General features: G+C 41.1%; 1 protein-coding gene across 3 annotated transcripts; it reads right to left on the reverse strand.

Moving 5' to 3' along the window:
- Positions 1–4,590: 4,590 nt before the first annotated feature.
- On the reverse strand, positions 4,591–15,916 carry LOC143440866 (leukocyte immunoglobulin-like receptor subfamily A member 5). Of its 3 annotated transcripts, none has more exons than XM_076927754.1 (7): positions 15,782–15,916; positions 15,595–15,630; positions 15,143–15,427; positions 14,703–15,008; positions 11,653–11,703; positions 11,336–11,526; positions 4,591–5,191 (listed from the first exon to the last, which is right to left on the reverse strand). In XM_076927754.1, exons 1-6 carry the CDS (start codon positions 15,813–15,815, stop codon positions 11,351–11,353), a joined length of 888 nt encoding a protein of 295 aa, XP_076783869.1. In that variant the 5' UTR covers positions 15,816–15,916; the 3' UTR covers positions 4,591–5,191; positions 11,336–11,350. The 3 variants fall into 3 exon arrangements, with proteins under 3 accessions (XP_076783869.1, XP_076783871.1, XP_076783870.1); XM_076927755.1 differs by lacking the exon at positions 4,591–5,191 and adding an exon at positions 9,919–11,038; XM_076927756.1 differs by lacking the exon at positions 15,595–15,630 and having other exon boundaries at positions 15,782–15,889.

Genomic DNA, 15,916 nt, shown 5'->3' on the forward strand with positions numbered 1-15,916 from the left:
ACATAAAACCAGACACACTGAAACTAAAAGAAGAGAAAGTGGGGAAGAGCCTCAAACCCATGAGCATAGGAGGAAATTTCCTGAACAGAACACCAATGGCTTGTGCTCTAAGATCAAGCATCAACAAATGGTACCTCATAAAATTGAAAAACTTCTGTAAGGCAAAGGACCCTGTCAATAGGACAAAACAGTAACCAACAGACTGGGAAAAGATCTTTAGCAATCTTATATCTAATAGGAAGCTAATATTCAATATATACAAAGAACTCAAGAAGTGAGACTCCAGAGAGCCAAATAACCCTACTAAAAATGAGGTACAGAGCTAAACAAAAAATTCTGAACAGAGGAATTTCAAAATGGCTGAGAAACACTTAAAGAAATGTTCAGCATCTTTAGTCATCAGGGAAACAACAGTCAGATTCTACCTCACACCAGTCAGAATGGCTAGGTTCAAAACTCACATGACAGAAGATGCTGGCAAGGATGGAGAAAGAGGAACACTCCTCCATTCCTGGTGGGATTGCAGGCTGGTATAAAAACTCTGGAAATCAGTCTGGTATTTCCTCAGAAAACTGGAAACAGTTCTACCACTCCTGGGCATATACCCAGAAGATGCTCCAACATATAACTAGGACAGATGCTCCACTATGTTCATTACAGCCTTGGTTATAATAGCAAGAAACTGGAAAGAACCCAGATGTCCTTCAAGAGAGGAATGGATACAGAAATGTCATACATTTACACAATGGAGTAATAACTACTCAGTTATTAAACACAATGAGTTTGTGAAATTTGCAGTCAAATGGATGAAACTTGAAAATATCCTTCTGAGTGAGGTAACCCAGTCACAAAGGAACACACATGGTATTTAGTCACTGAAAGGTGGATATTAGCCAAAAGGAAGCTCAGAATATCCACAATACAACTCACAAACTGTATAAAACTCAAGAAGAAAGATCACACCAAGCAGTTCTCTGAGAGGCTCTGCCAGAGCCCAACCAATGCAGATGCAGATGTACACAACCAAACATTGGACTGAGAGCTGGGATCCCAATGGGGAAGGTAGGGCAAGGACTGTAGGAGCTGAAGAGGTTTGCAACCTCATAGGAAAAACAACAATATCAACCAAGCAGACCCCCCTAAAGCTCCCAGGGAGTAAACAACCAACCAAAAGAGTACACAGGAGGTACTCATGGCTCCCGATGCATATGTAGCAAAGAAATGCCTTATGTGGCATCACTGGGAGGGGAGCCCTTTGCTCCTGTGGAGACTTGATGACCCAGGATAGGGGAATGCTAGGCTACTGAAGCAGGAGTGGGTAGGCAGGAGAGGAAGCACATTCATAGAGGCAGGGAGGAAAGAGGGCATAGGGAGTTTGTAGAGTAGAAACTGGAAAGGGGGAAGATAACATTTGAAAGTAAATAAATAAAATAACCAATAAAAAATGGGAAAAATGAAAATGAAACCTGGTTTCAAGGGAGAAATATAGGGAATGATGGAACAGAACACCCAGGCTTCTCATGCAACTGTGCACGCAGAAACATCCATGTATATACACACACAAATAGTTATGTTAAATAGAGACTTATTTTGTTCTTTTTCTAATTTTCTTACGTTTATGCTTCAGATTTTATTTGAGATAAATCATACTTCTTTTTTAGTACTTTTGAAGGTTTGTTTTTATTTGTGTGTGTGTGTGTGTGTGTGTGTGTGTGTGTGTGTGTCCGTGCACACAGACGTATGTGGAGAGCGGGGGGGGGGGGGGGGGGCGATATTGTGCACTTGGGTTCAAGTACCTGTCAGATGTCACAGAGCTAGATTTACAGGCAGTTGTGATACATCTGACATACTTGCTAGAATCTGAACTTGAGTCCTCTGAAAGAGCAGTACACTATCTCAAACCACAATCCTTTGTTTAGGATGTTTGGGATTCAGTCTGGATATATGTACAACTGTGGACTCAAATGTGCACTCCTACTACCTTAGCCTCACAAACACTGGTGTTACAAGTGTGTACCACTATTCCTAGACAGTCCTCCTCCTCCTTCTCCTCCTCCTCCTCCTCCTCTTCCTCCTCCTCCTTTTCTCCTCCAATTCCTTTTCCTCTTCCTCTTCCTCCTCCTCCTTTTCTCCTTCCTCCTTTTCCTCTTCCTCCTCTTCCTCTTCCTCTTCCTCCTCCTTCTCCTTTTCTCCTTCCTCCTTTTCCTTTTCCTCTTCCTCCTTTTCCTCTTCTTCCTCCTCCTCCTCCTCCTCCTCATCATCATCATCATCATCATCATCATCATCATCATCCTTCTGATCTTCTGCCTCCTCCTTCTCCCCTTTTTTCTGAAACTGGATCTCTTAAGTAACTAACTCTGGTTGGCCAGGAACACAATACATACCAGGCTGACCTCTAACATTTGTCAATCCTCCTGCCTCTGCCTCCTGAGTGCTAGGATTACAGGCTTGTACCACTAAAGCCAGTGATTTAGAATAGCTCCTTATGGCATTCACTAGTGAAAGATTCCCATCTAGGAAGTTTCTCTACCTCAGCATCACATATGAGCAAGATAACAAGAAATTCACCTTTCCTTTGTGTCACATGATTGTCAGAGGGCACCTATTATTCTCCACTTTGGCTCCTGGGTCCACAAATTCTACTGATCAAAGGATATCAGTGGCATGGTGTATCAATATCAAACCATTTTCATAACCTATAACTTCTATTTCTCTATATGCATGATTTTTATACATTGGATATAACAGGAAAATTCACACTGCACAATATAACTTTTCACTACATCCATTTGAAATGGAATGGTTACATAGTCTATCAGACCCAGCAACCCCTCCATCCTCTTCCTTGTATGTATGCCTATGACCAGTCATCCCAGTATGTCACAGTATCACTTTTTATGGGTATCTGATTTCCCTGGCCTTGAGAAAAAGTGATAGAATTTTCCCTCTGTTTGAACCCAGATCATCCTCTGTGCTCAACAATTGCTCTATCTGAGCTACATCCTCAGCTGTGATGTTCCTGTGAACTCAGTGACACTGCCCTCCCCGGGGTATCATTCTCAGGAGGAGCAGGTGCTGCCCTCTACTGGCAGGATGAGCTACATGTAATGAACTTGCATCATCACATGGCATCCAATCTACCTTCTGTGGTAGGTCAGATGTTGAGTCACAGCAATAGCAACATTGTCCATGGTTTTGAAGAAGAAGAGGAGGAGGAGGAAGAGGAGGAGGAAGAGGAGGAGGAAGAGGAAAAGGAGGAGGAAGAGGAAGAGGAGGAGGAAGAGGAGGAGGAAGAGGAGGAGAAACAACAGCAACAACAATTCCCTAGAAACTTGGGCATCCTTGTCCCATGGTACCGCATTCATAATCTATTCTTTGTGCACCACAGTCACTAAGCACATAGCTGGATAGATTCTGTTAGCTTAGCTCTGCATTCCTGAGTGTCCATCAGTGCCCAACCAACTGAGAACTACTCCTGATACTACTCACAATCATGCTCATGGTCACAAATAGAAGTCTTTCTGTCCTCACCTGGCTTTAGTTTTGGGAAAAATCTATGTGCATGGTCATTAGTGAGGGCTCTCTGTTTGTGTGGCTACCTTACAGCCACTCTGCACATGTATGTTTGGATATTTTGAGTAGAAATTTACTGCCCCTCACCTAGCAAGTACAAATCTCTAGTGGTATCTGAACAATACCATGAGAAGTCCCTGAGACTGAAGATCTTAAATGGTGGTTATCAGGGTCCTGTGGAAGTTCATGAGGCTGTAGAAATCAGATGGTATTTGCTTGGATCACATGCCCACCAATGTTTCCTAAGGCCCTCCTGGGTAGACAGTGACTTTTAAATCTACATTTCTAACCATGCTAGATCATCACTTGGACTCGGGGCTGACATGTGTGCCAACACATTGGTAATTTTGCTCTTTGTAAGAGAATGATCTGGGGAGGAACATGTTTTCAGATATGACACTATGCCAACCAGTCAAGTTAGTATCACAGACCTGGACTCACTGCTTCCTCCAAATGTCAGTGTGCATATCTGTGTAGTTTGATTAAAAATAGCCCACATAGGCTCATATATTTGAATGCTTAGTCACAAAGGAGTGGACTCTTTGACCAGGTGAGAATAATTATGGAGTGACCTTGCTGAAGGAAGTGTGTCACTGAGGCATGGGCTTTGAGGGTACAAAAACCCATGCCGAACTCAGTCACTCATTCTTTGAACCTTCAGATCAGGATGTAGTTCTCAGCTAATGGTCCAGTGCCATGCTTTCCCCACCATGATAATAATGGACTAAACCTCTGAAACTGTAACCAAGACCTCAGTTAAATATTTTCTTTTATATAAGAGTTGTCTCTTAGGTACAATTATTATCAAGATGAAGATATAAATTCTTAGATGGCACCAATTTACTTTGATTAAAAATTTTAAGGTTTTCATTGGTACAAGCTTCTTATTGATATAAAAGTGAGATGAATATTGATACTCTCATAGGCATTGTACCAGTATAACACATTTAGGAATAAAAGGCTTACACCCAGTCTTTCTTTAACTTTTTTAACTGATTTGAGATAGTTAGCCTGTGAGTTAAGGGACTATAGCAAATTCATGGCTTGAAGTTTATTGTTAGGGTGATTTCTATGTTTTATTTAGAAATAGCTGAGTGGAGTTAACAGACAACAGTCCAGATTACCTTACATGGATAGTTGGTTTTCAAAACATCAGAAGTCCACAGAATTGACGTTACAAACATTTCTGTATTAATGTTCATTTTGATTAGAGACCTGTCTGCTCCTGACAGCCTCTCCCACTGAGGCCAGACAAGGCAGTCCAGCTAGAAGAACATATCCCATATATAGACAACAGATATTGTGATAGCTCCCACTCAAGTTGTTCAAAAACCACATGAAAGTCAAGCTGCACGTCTGCTACATATGTGCAGGGAGGCCTAGGTCCAGCCTGTGTATGTTCTATAGTTAGTGATTCAGACACTTGAGAGGCCCAAGGGTGCAGGTTAGTTGACACTTTTATCTTCCTGTGGAGTTCCCATCCCCTTCAGGACCAACAATTCTTCCTTTTAGTCTTCCATAAGAGTCCCCAGTCTCCATCCACTGATTGGCTGTGGGTGTCTGTATCTGTCTGCGTCAGCTTCTGAGTAGAGCCTCTCAGAGGACAACAAGCTCCTGTCTACAAACATAACAGAGTTTCATTAATAGTGCTAAGGATTGGTCCTTGCCCTTGGGATGGTCCCAAGTTAGGCCAGTTATTGGTTGGCCATTCCCTCAGTCTCTGCTCCCTCTGCTACAGCTGCAGTACTTGTAGATAGAATAAATTTTGGGTTGAAGGGTTTGTGGTTGGGTTGGTGTCTCTATCACTGCACTGGGGTTTCTGTCTGGACAGGAAGTGGCCTCTTTCAGGTTCCATATCCCCAGTGTAGTGAGTCACAGCTAAGGTCACACCCATTGATTCTTGGACACCTCCCTTGTTCCAGGTCATGACTCATCCTGGCGACACAACCACCTCTTCAACCACATCAGTTGCAGATTTCCATTCATTTTCATGGCCATCTAGCAACTTCTCCTGTCCATCCCCACACCTGATCCTGAATCCCCCATTCCTTCTCTCTCCCAGTTCCTTCCCTCCATCTGCCCCTTATGACTATTTTATTCCTCCTTCTAAGTGATATTCAAGCATCCTTGCTTGGGCCTTCCTTATTGTTTAGTTACTTTGGGTCCATGGAGTATAACATGGTACTTATATTTTATGGCTAATATCCACTTATGAGTGGGTACATATCATGAATGTCTGTTTAAAACTGGATTACCTCATTCAGGATGATATTCTCAAGTTCCACCATTTACCTGCAAAATTCATGATGATTTTGTTCTTAATATCTGGCCATGGTGTAGCTGTGCTATCTTTTATCTGTTCTTCAGTTGAGGGACATCTAGGTTGTTCCCAGTTTCTGGCTATTACAAAAAAGGTGCTATGAACATAGTTGAACAAATGTCTTTGTGAAATGTTGGAGCACCTTTTGGGTATGTACCCAGGAGTGAGATATCTGGGTCTTCAGGTAGAACTATTTTGAATTTTCTAAGGAACTGACAGACTGATTTCCAAAATGATTGTACCAGTTTGCAATCCCACTAGCAATGGAGGAGTGTTTCTCTTTTCCCACATCCTTGCCAGCATCTGCTATCACCTGATCTTAGCCATTCTGACTGGTGTGAGGTGGGATCTGAGTGTTGTTTTGATTTGCATTTCCCTGATGACTAAAGACTTTGAAATTATCTTTAAGTGTGTCATGGCCATTGGAGATTTTTTTGTTGAGAATTCTCAGTTTAGGTCTGTAACCTATTTTTAATTGGGTCCTTTGAATTGTTCATGTCTAACTTCTTGAGTTCTTTGTAAATTATGGACATTGGCCTTCTGTCAGATGTAGGGTTGGTGAAGAAACTTTTCCAATTTGTGGATTCCCATTTTGTCCTATTAACAGTGTCATTTGCCTTTCAAAACTTTGCAGTTTCATGAGGTCTCACTTATCAATTACAACTTTGACTCTTTAAAGACATTGGCTACAGCCCCAGACCAGCATTGCCAAGTCTGCTCCTGGATAAGGATACAAACCTAATATTTCCTTTGTCCTTTCATCTCAGCCTCTGAGAAAACCTTGGGTAGGTCTGGTTCCCAACAACTGGAGGTGGACTTTGAAAGTTTAAAGAATTGAGCCATTTTCATTTTCATTTTCATTTTCATTTCCACTGTGTGTGTGTGTGTGTGTGTGTGTGTGTGTGTGTGTGTGTGTGTGTGTGTGTTTCAAGTGGTGAACTCTCAGCATCCTCCTTCAGCTACCATGCCTGTCTACTGTCTCTGCCCTGTCATTATGGGAACTAACCCTTTGGAACTATAAATCAAAATAAACTCTCCTATAAGTTGCCTCAGTCAAGGTGTATTGTCGGAGCAACAGAAATGTAATAGAGAAGCTGGTATCAGAGAGTTGGCTCTTGTTGTGAAGAACCTGGCCATACCGGGGTTTTAGAGAAATATAGAAGACTCTGAGACACTGGACTGGATAATAAGTTGGATTTCATGAGCAAACTTAATAGGGCACATTAATGTGACCTGGAAAGCAGTTCTGAGACCAAGGCAGAAAAACAAGACCTGACTCTCTCAGAGGTTTCAGAGAGAATCAAGAAGCTTAGCTGTAAGTGGGGTAGAGACCAACCTTATGATATTTGGAAAATTTGTCTATCTTTATTCTGCCTGCCCTAAGAATTTGTCGGATACCATATTAAAATGAAATAGGCTAATTTCTTTGGTGGAGAAAATTTCTAGACAAAATATATACAATAAAATAGATTTTCAACCAAATGTTATCAAGTGAGATGGGGAAGGACACTTGATATTATTCATCAAAGAAAAAATCCACCAAGAGAAAGTCTTAATACTGAGCATCTATACCCCAAATGCAAAGGTGCCCAATTCATTAAAAAAAAAAACTTTATTGGAGCTCAAAACACACGTTGAACCACACACAATAATAGTGGGAGACCCCACTCTCACCAATGAACAGGTTATTGAAACAGAACAGAGACACTGTGAAACTAATAGAGATTGTGAACCAAATGGATTTAGTAGATATCTACAGAATATTTCACCCTAAAACAAAAGATTATACCTTCTTCTCAGCACCTCACAGTACCTTCTCCAAAAATGACCATATAATCAGTCACAAAACAAGCCTCAACCATTACAAGAAGATTGAAATAATTCCATGCATACTATCAGATCACCATGGACTAAGGTTGGGCTTCAATAATAACAAAAACAATTAAAAGCCCATATACACAGGGAAGCTGAAGAACACTCAATGATAACTTGAACAAGGAAAAAAGAAAGAAAGAAATTAAAGACTTTTTAGAATTTAGTGAAAATGAATGCACATCATACCAAAACTTATGGAACACAATGAAACTGGTGCTAAGAGGAAAACTCATAGCTCTAAGTGTCTCCAAAAAAGACTGGAAAGAGCATACACTAGCAGCTTGACAATACACCTAAAAGCTCTGGAAAAAAGAGAAGCAAAATACACACAAGAGGAATATATGGAAGGAAATAATCAAACTCAGGGCTGAAATCAACCAAGTAGAAACAAATAGAACTTTAAAAAGAATCAACAAAATCGTGAGCTGGATCTTTGAGAAAATCAACAAGAAAAATAAACCCTTAGCCAGACTAACCAGAGGGCACAGAGACAGTATCCACATTAATAAAATCAGAAATGAAAAGAGAGACATAATAACAGAAAGCGAGGAAATTTTTTTTTTAAATCATCAAACCCTACTACAAAAGCCTATACTCAACCAAATTGGAAAATCTGGATGAAATTTTCTAGACAGATACCAGGTGCCAAAGTTAAATCAGGATCAGGTAAACCATCTAAACAGTTTCAAAACCCCTAAAGAAGTAGAAGCAGAAGCAGTTCTTAAAAGTCTCCCAAACAAACAAACAAACAAACAAACAAAAAAGCCCTGGGTCAGAAGGCTTTAGTGCAGAATTCAATCAGACCTTCAAAGAAGAGCTAATGCCAACACTCCTCAAATTATTGTATAAAATAGAAACAGAAGGTATACTACCTAATTCCTTCTATGATGCCACAATTATTCTAATACATAAACCACACAAAGACCCAACCTAAAAAGAGAACTTCAGACCAATTTCACTTATGAACATCAATGCAAAAATATGCAATAAAATTCTCACAAACTGAATCCAAGAACACATCAAAGCCATCATTCACCACAATTAAGTGGGCTTCATCCCAAGGATGCAAGGTTGGTTCACTATATGAAGATCCATTAAAGTAATCCACTATATAAACAAACTCAAACACATGATCATCTCATTAAATGATGAAAAGGCATTTGACAAAATACTGTTAAAAGTGTTGGATACATCAGGAATTTAAGGCTCATACTTAAGCATAATAAAAGCAGTATACAGCAAACCAACAGCCAGTACCAAATTAAATGGAGAGAAACTTGAAGCAATCTCACTAAAATCAGGAACAAGACAAGGATGCCCACTCTCCGTGTATCTATTCAACATAGTACTCAGAGTTCTAGCTAGAACAAGAAAAGGAGATCAAAGGAATACAAATTGGCAAAAAGAAGTCAAGGTATCACTATTTACAGACAAAATAGTATTAGTCTGTGATGTGATTGTTATTAATGGCTGTTAGGCAAGTCTACATGGGGAAAATGTAGCCAGGGATTAATACTCCTCCAAGAGTTTTGCTTCAGTTCCAGCCTCCAGTTCTGCCCTGCTTTAATTCCCACCTTCCTTTCAGGGTGGACAGTGACCTGAGATATGTAAGAATAAATAACCTTTTCCTCCCCCTCAATGCTTTTGGTCCTGATGCCTTATCACAGAAATAGAACGTTAACTAGGACAGGGTGTTACAGCAGTCAGCATGCACCCTATACATGATGAGATTCTCATGTGTGAGAATATATTTTATTGTTAGTGACATAGATGTATTATCAACTTTGCTCCAATGTGTACACCATGAACAAGGCATTTACACGACCTTGTAAGTCTGGGTCACTCATAATGTAATTGATACTATCCATTACATTAACAAGGAATAAAACTAGAAACATGAATGATGAAGGCATTCATGTAGATAAAGAAATAGCCTTTGTGGCTTTCACATGCACATTCATAATTAGCAATCACAGATAATAGGAATAGATAAATTTTCCATCTAAATAAGATAATATACTAGACCAAATTTAACATTCTATATAACAGTGAAAACCTAGAAGTCTCACAAGTCAAATTTTAAATCAGAAAGAAGACAGCAATATCTCTTCTTTTCGTAGAATGTTTAGGTTCCTATGTAAAGCCCTAATGATTGCAGTAAGGCCAGGAAGTAAGTTAAAGTCCCTCATATTAGAAAGAATTCTAAGTGGCATTGCAGGTAACACAAAAAATTAATCATTTTTCAAAAATGTCTTCATTGAACTGATCAAAATTGACAGCAAAGTGGTTCAAGATTTTTGATTCATTTACATACCAGCTGCTTCTATAAATGCATGTGGTAAACACTGAAATTTTAAATTTAAAAAATATATCAGTTTTAGGCTGTAGAGATGGCTTAGGAGTTAAGAGTACTGACTGCTCTTCCAGAGGTTTTGAGTTCAATTCCCAGCAACCACATGGTGGCTCACAAACATCTGATGCCCTCTTCTGGTGTGTCTAAAGACAGCAACAGTGTCCTCACACACATAATATAAATAAGTAAATCTACAAAAAATTTACTATCTCGGCTGGAGAGATGGCTCAGAGGTTAAGAGCACTGAATGCTCTTTCAGAGGTCCTGAGTTCAGTTCCCAGCAACCACATGATGGCTCATAACCATCTGTAATGGGCTCTGTTGTCCTCTCCCAGTATACATGACATCTACAGTGTATTCATATAACTAAAATAAATCTTTAAAAAAATTATATTGGTTTTATATCTCAATTCTAAACTCTACATATAAATGACATTCCACAGGGGTCATGGATGTGCTTGTGATGTGCTTATGAACTGTAGTTAGGGAAAGTCATGCACACCAGGATGTGTGGGGAAGTTTATTTAATTTTTTTCTGAATTTATTATATGAGTACTGTATTTACATCATTTCTGCCCCTCCTTTTTTCTCTAATTCCTCCCATGCCTCCTCAAACTCCCTCCAGAATTCATGACCTCTTCTTTAATTATTATTTTTTTAAAAATGATATCTTCAAAGCTATGTCAATAGCTCCTCCACCAGAGAGGTCTTTCAAATGCAAGTATGTTCATTGTAAGTCTTCTATGTCAAGAAAACTACATAAATAACATGTAGTAAAAGATGAGGGGTCAAGAGACAATGCTGGGACATCATTTACATTAGGATCTTGTTTTGCATTTTGGAATCTGATATTTGAACATTATTTTTGCTATCTCAGCCAGCTTCTTTCTTTTCAGTAGAGAAGATGAAGACTCAAGCTGCAAGTGAGAATATGGTAGCATGTAATAAAGGAAAAGGGGGAAGGCAGAAGATACACAAGATTAGGACCCAAACCTGACTGATGAGACAGGATTATCCCTTCCCCATTATTGGAGGCAGGAGAAGAGAAGCGACGTATATATCAAGGTGACGAGAAAACAAGATGATTGGCTATAGAAGACGTTTCCACCACAGTACCCAGGTGTTTCCTTACACTCAAATCCCATTCCTCCCTGAATGATCTCTGAAAATGCTTCCCCACTAACTATAGCCCCAGATTTTTCTTGAAGAATCACCTGAGATCCTTGGACTTATTCACAGGACTCTGCCACCATGAAAGAAGCACTGCTTTCTCTCCCAGCCATATGTTGAGTCTGTCTTTGACTGTGCTGAGCTTCAAACAGCAAAATGCCAAAAAGCACAAGGACCAAGACTGACACCCCCATCCTGATGAGATTCTCCATTGTGTAATCCTGGGGCTGTGAGACTAGAGGTTACAGAAAAAGAGGTCACAGAGGTCAGGGGAGATGAAATCAGCCCAGGAGTTTGCTTCCCCTGGACAGGACTTAATCTTCTGTATTGAGTCCTATGGCTAAGAATTCTCTTTACTTACCTGTCTTGGGGTCTGTTGTGTTTGGTGATGGCCTGAGGAGCTGATCTGTTTCTAAGAACCAAAAGAAAAATGTATATTGTGTGAAATACTTGAAACCCAAGTGTTTCTCCTAGGTCCGATGTTTTTATTTTCTTCCTTCCTCCTTCTCCTACACCATTATTTTAAAAGAAATGGCATTTAAAGATAGATAAGCCAAGGCAGGTGTGGTGGCCCATGCCTTTAATCCCAGAACTTTGGAGGCAGAGGCAGATTTCTGTGAGGTGGAGGCCAGCCTGATCTACATAGTATGTTTCAGGTCAACCAGGGCTACATAGTTAGACCCTCTCTCAAATGTTCCTCTCTTCTCTTCTCTTCTCTTCTCTTCTCTTCTCTTCTCTTCTCTTCTCTTCTCTTCTCTTTTCTTCTTCTTCTCTCTCTCTGTCTCTCTCTCTCCCTTCCCCCTCTTTCTTCTTCCTCCCTCCCTCCTCTTACCCCCTCTCTCTTTTTCTCTCTCTCCTCCCTTTCTCCCCCCTCCCTCTATCTCTCTTACACAGGATATGGAGACCATCACAGAAATCTACAACCAGTCAAAACACAGAGAGCAACTAAGCATGAAGTACCCATCCCTAACTGATACAGTTACAATACAACCTCTACAGCTACAGCTCAGGAAATATTTCATGAGAGTTCAGAAATACAAGAACCAGAGGACTAGAACATCTGATGTAAGATAGTGTCTTCTATGTCAAGGAGTCTTACCCATGAATTTTTTGAATATGTATATATGTGTATGTATTTGTCTAAACAAGACCGTCATGATAACACCAGTTGACATGCCAATGTGGGTAGGTGAAATGTAAGATCCCACCCTTAGCTGAGGAAGCTACAGACAAGTGACAGCTGCTGTGAGAGGAAAATCCAGTCTTTTCCAGGGACGAGCCCCCAGGGAGTTATTGAATCCCAAGTGGTGAGCCCTAAATACTTACGCTTTTGAGCAAAACTAAATGTCACATTGTACATATGTACAGGAGATTGTACTTATATATACATACATATAGCAAGATCAATGAAAAGGTCATGAATTTGAGAGAGAGCAAAGGATAAATAGAAGGAACTGGAAGAAGAGAGGAAGGGGTATAAATAATGCAAATACAGTTCTTATGTGTGAAATTATTTTTAAAATTAAAATAAATGTAAAAAAATTAAAAAGAAATGAACCAGAAATTTTATTTATGCTGATTTTACTGTGACTATTCAAACAAAAAATGTATAAAATAGTCCAAGCTTCTTAGTTTTTCATTTGTTTGTTTCAGACAAAAATCTTCCATAGCCTTGGCTGTCCTGAAACTTGCTAGGTAGAGGAGGCTATGCTTGAATTCACAGAGATCTGTCTGCCTCTGTCTCTTGAGTCTTGGGATTAAAGGTGTGCATCACCATGCCTGGCAAGTCCAAATTTTTTAATTTAATTTCTTACTTTGTTTCTCTCTCACTCCTTTGATCTCTTCCTCATTTCTTTTTTTTTCTGTCTTTCTGTCTGCCATTCATTTTCTTATTTCTTTCCTTTCTTCCTGTCTGTCAACTTTTCTCCTTCTTTTTTGGGGATAGCATCTTACATTGCCCAGACAGGCTTTCAACTCAATGTTACCTAGGATGACTTTGAATTTCTGATCCTCCTGCTTCCACTTTCTGAGTGCTGTAGTTACAAGTACCAGTCATGCTTCACAGTATATTTAGTGCCAGGGCTTCCTGCATGCTAGACAATGATTCTACCAACTGAGCTACAACTCTGGCCCTACTTCATATGTTCCTTCCTGTATATGTAGAATACTTTCATCACATAACTTCATGCAGATCTGGATGAACCCTCTCCCTTCTGAAGGAGTTTTCTACTGGTCTCCTTGCTGGATGCTTCAGACCCACTCTGATCTTTGTATCAGAGTCACTTTATAATGAATTTTCCTGGATTTCATTAAAGCATAATTAGAGGCAAGAGTTCTCCTGGGGAAGGGGCAATGACTGAACTCTTAAGCACAGATGGAACAGGTGGGGGTCCTCTTATCTAAGACCTTGAGTTCCACAGGGGGACAAACCTATAGGGTTATGAGTTTCAACAGCTACATCTTTAGGTGCCCCCAAGAGGGGATGCCACAGCACTCCTAGAGAATTCTGCCTGATACTGCTGATCTAAGAGACATTGGTCTTAGACACAGAAAGGAAGGAGCTACTCTCCCCTTGATCGGAGGATAAAGGTGTCTATCATTCTCAGTGATTGACACTGCTCGGTTGCTTACTCTCCATAGGATACCATGGAGCCTTGCTTCAGTGAGATGGAGAGTGTGACAGGGAGCTATCCTAGAGGAAGAGAGATAGGGGAAGTGCTGACTATTTCTGAACCTGACTCTGAGGATGTGAATCTCTTCCTGCTTTCGCTGACTCTGTTTCTACCCCACTTCCTTGTCTGTTGCTCCAGACATCTTCATCCTTCATCCTGGCCACCAACTCTTCTCCCATGATTGGTCCTGTGCAGTTTTGAGTCTCTGAATTGACCCACTGGACTCCTCAACTATAATCAGGGTTTTCACAATCATTAGGTACTGACCACTTGAAAAGAGATGTTGTGTACACCATAGCATCTGGACCAGCCCCTGTAGGGGTGCTTGCATAGCCCAAAGGGAAGTTGGCCCTAAGAGCCCTGCTTGGTAAATAATAGGCCAGGGCTGTGGATGAGGTCACTTCCCTATCCTTTGGACGGAGAAAACCTTTCAAACTTATGTATAAACAATAGTCAGGTTCTCTCCAGGGGAAAGATTGAGAATCTTGTCAAATCAGAGTGGGGGCTTTTTTAGACAGCCCTAGAGAGAAAATGGCCTGGGGGATCAAAAAGCTGCCACCTGTCAAACACCTGTCCCCTCATATTCTACCTGCAAGTGTCACTTCTCCTCCCAATCTGGGGCTCTGGCTCAGTTTCCCTCATCCTTTTACTTCCTGGAACTTCCTTAGGAAAAGCAGAGTTCTTGGCAGTAAACTTATGTTGTCAACCACTGATTGAGTCCATGATGAAGCCTCCTCACCTGACACACGTATTTCCAAGAGATCGCTGGGTTCCGACCACACCTGGGGGCTGTTGATATGATAGCCGTAACATCTGAATTTCCACCTATGGCTGGAGGTCACAGGGCCCACAGGAAACAGGCCCTGGAATTGCCCAGTAGAGTTTATAAACTCTGAGTCTTGGATCAAGAACGGCTTCTGTTCTCCTTCCATAGTCAGAACAAACCTGTTAAATCCGAGCTGTGAAACACACTGAAGGGTCACAATCTCCCCTGAGATTACCACAGTGCTGGACTGGATGCCCAGGCTGGGTTTACTATAGAGTCCTAGAAGAAAAAGTTGTAGCACGTTAAGTGGGCTTACTCAGCTACATTGCCTTCCAATATTGAGCTGTGAGATAAGACACTTGAAAGTAGACCCCTTTCCTGAGGACAGAGCTTGGGGCTGGCTGTTCTCTCACCTGTCACTGCAACCTCTAGAGGGTTACTGTGCTCTGACCACCCAGTGGAGGTCTTATAGTAACAGCGATATATCCCTCCATATCGTTGTTCAATTGATGGGATCAAGAACTGAGCTTTGTTTGTGGCCTTCGGAGTGTTCTGTGTGCGCCAAGGATGTGGACCCCCCTCCTTATAAAGACGGAATTCCTGGGCCCCTGTGGTCACCTCACATGAGATGATCACCTGCTTCCCTTTGGCAACCACCGATCCTGGTTGAACACTGAGGGTTGGCTTGTGGGAAATCCCTGCAAAGAAATGAGGGACACAGTCAGAGGACATCCTTCCTCAGCTCTCAGCCTTCAGCTCTAGCACCCCTTCCCTGGTATCACCTGATGCTCTCAAGCCCCATTGAGCAGGGGTGGTTTCAGTTCCCCAGTGAGGAGTGGTCTGGAACAGCTAGACATGTACTCACTTTCCAACACGGAGGTCTCTTGGCCCATATTCAGCCCTAGAAGAGAATCCCCTATGAAAAGTTTGCCCCTAACACCTACCTAAGTGCTCTTTCCCTTCACTGAAATCTCTTAAGCACCCTGGAGTTTCCTGATTAGCTAGAACCTGACTATATAACCATTATTATCCCTCTCCTCTTCAAATCTTACCCAGATAGAGCACGGCTATGAAGAAAAAGGTCATGGCACCTTCTCTCAGTGACTGCAATTGTACCTATGGGAGAAACCACAGTGTCTGGCCAGATAGACAAATATCACAAAGTGTTAGATGTTTAGAGAGGCGGG

Source organism: Arvicanthis niloticus, chromosome 30, assembly GCF_011762505.2.
Source record: "Arvicanthis niloticus isolate mArvNil1 chromosome 30, mArvNil1.pat.X, whole genome shotgun sequence".
NCBI classification, from domain to species: domain Eukaryota; kingdom Metazoa; phylum Chordata; class Mammalia; order Rodentia; family Muridae; genus Arvicanthis; species Arvicanthis niloticus.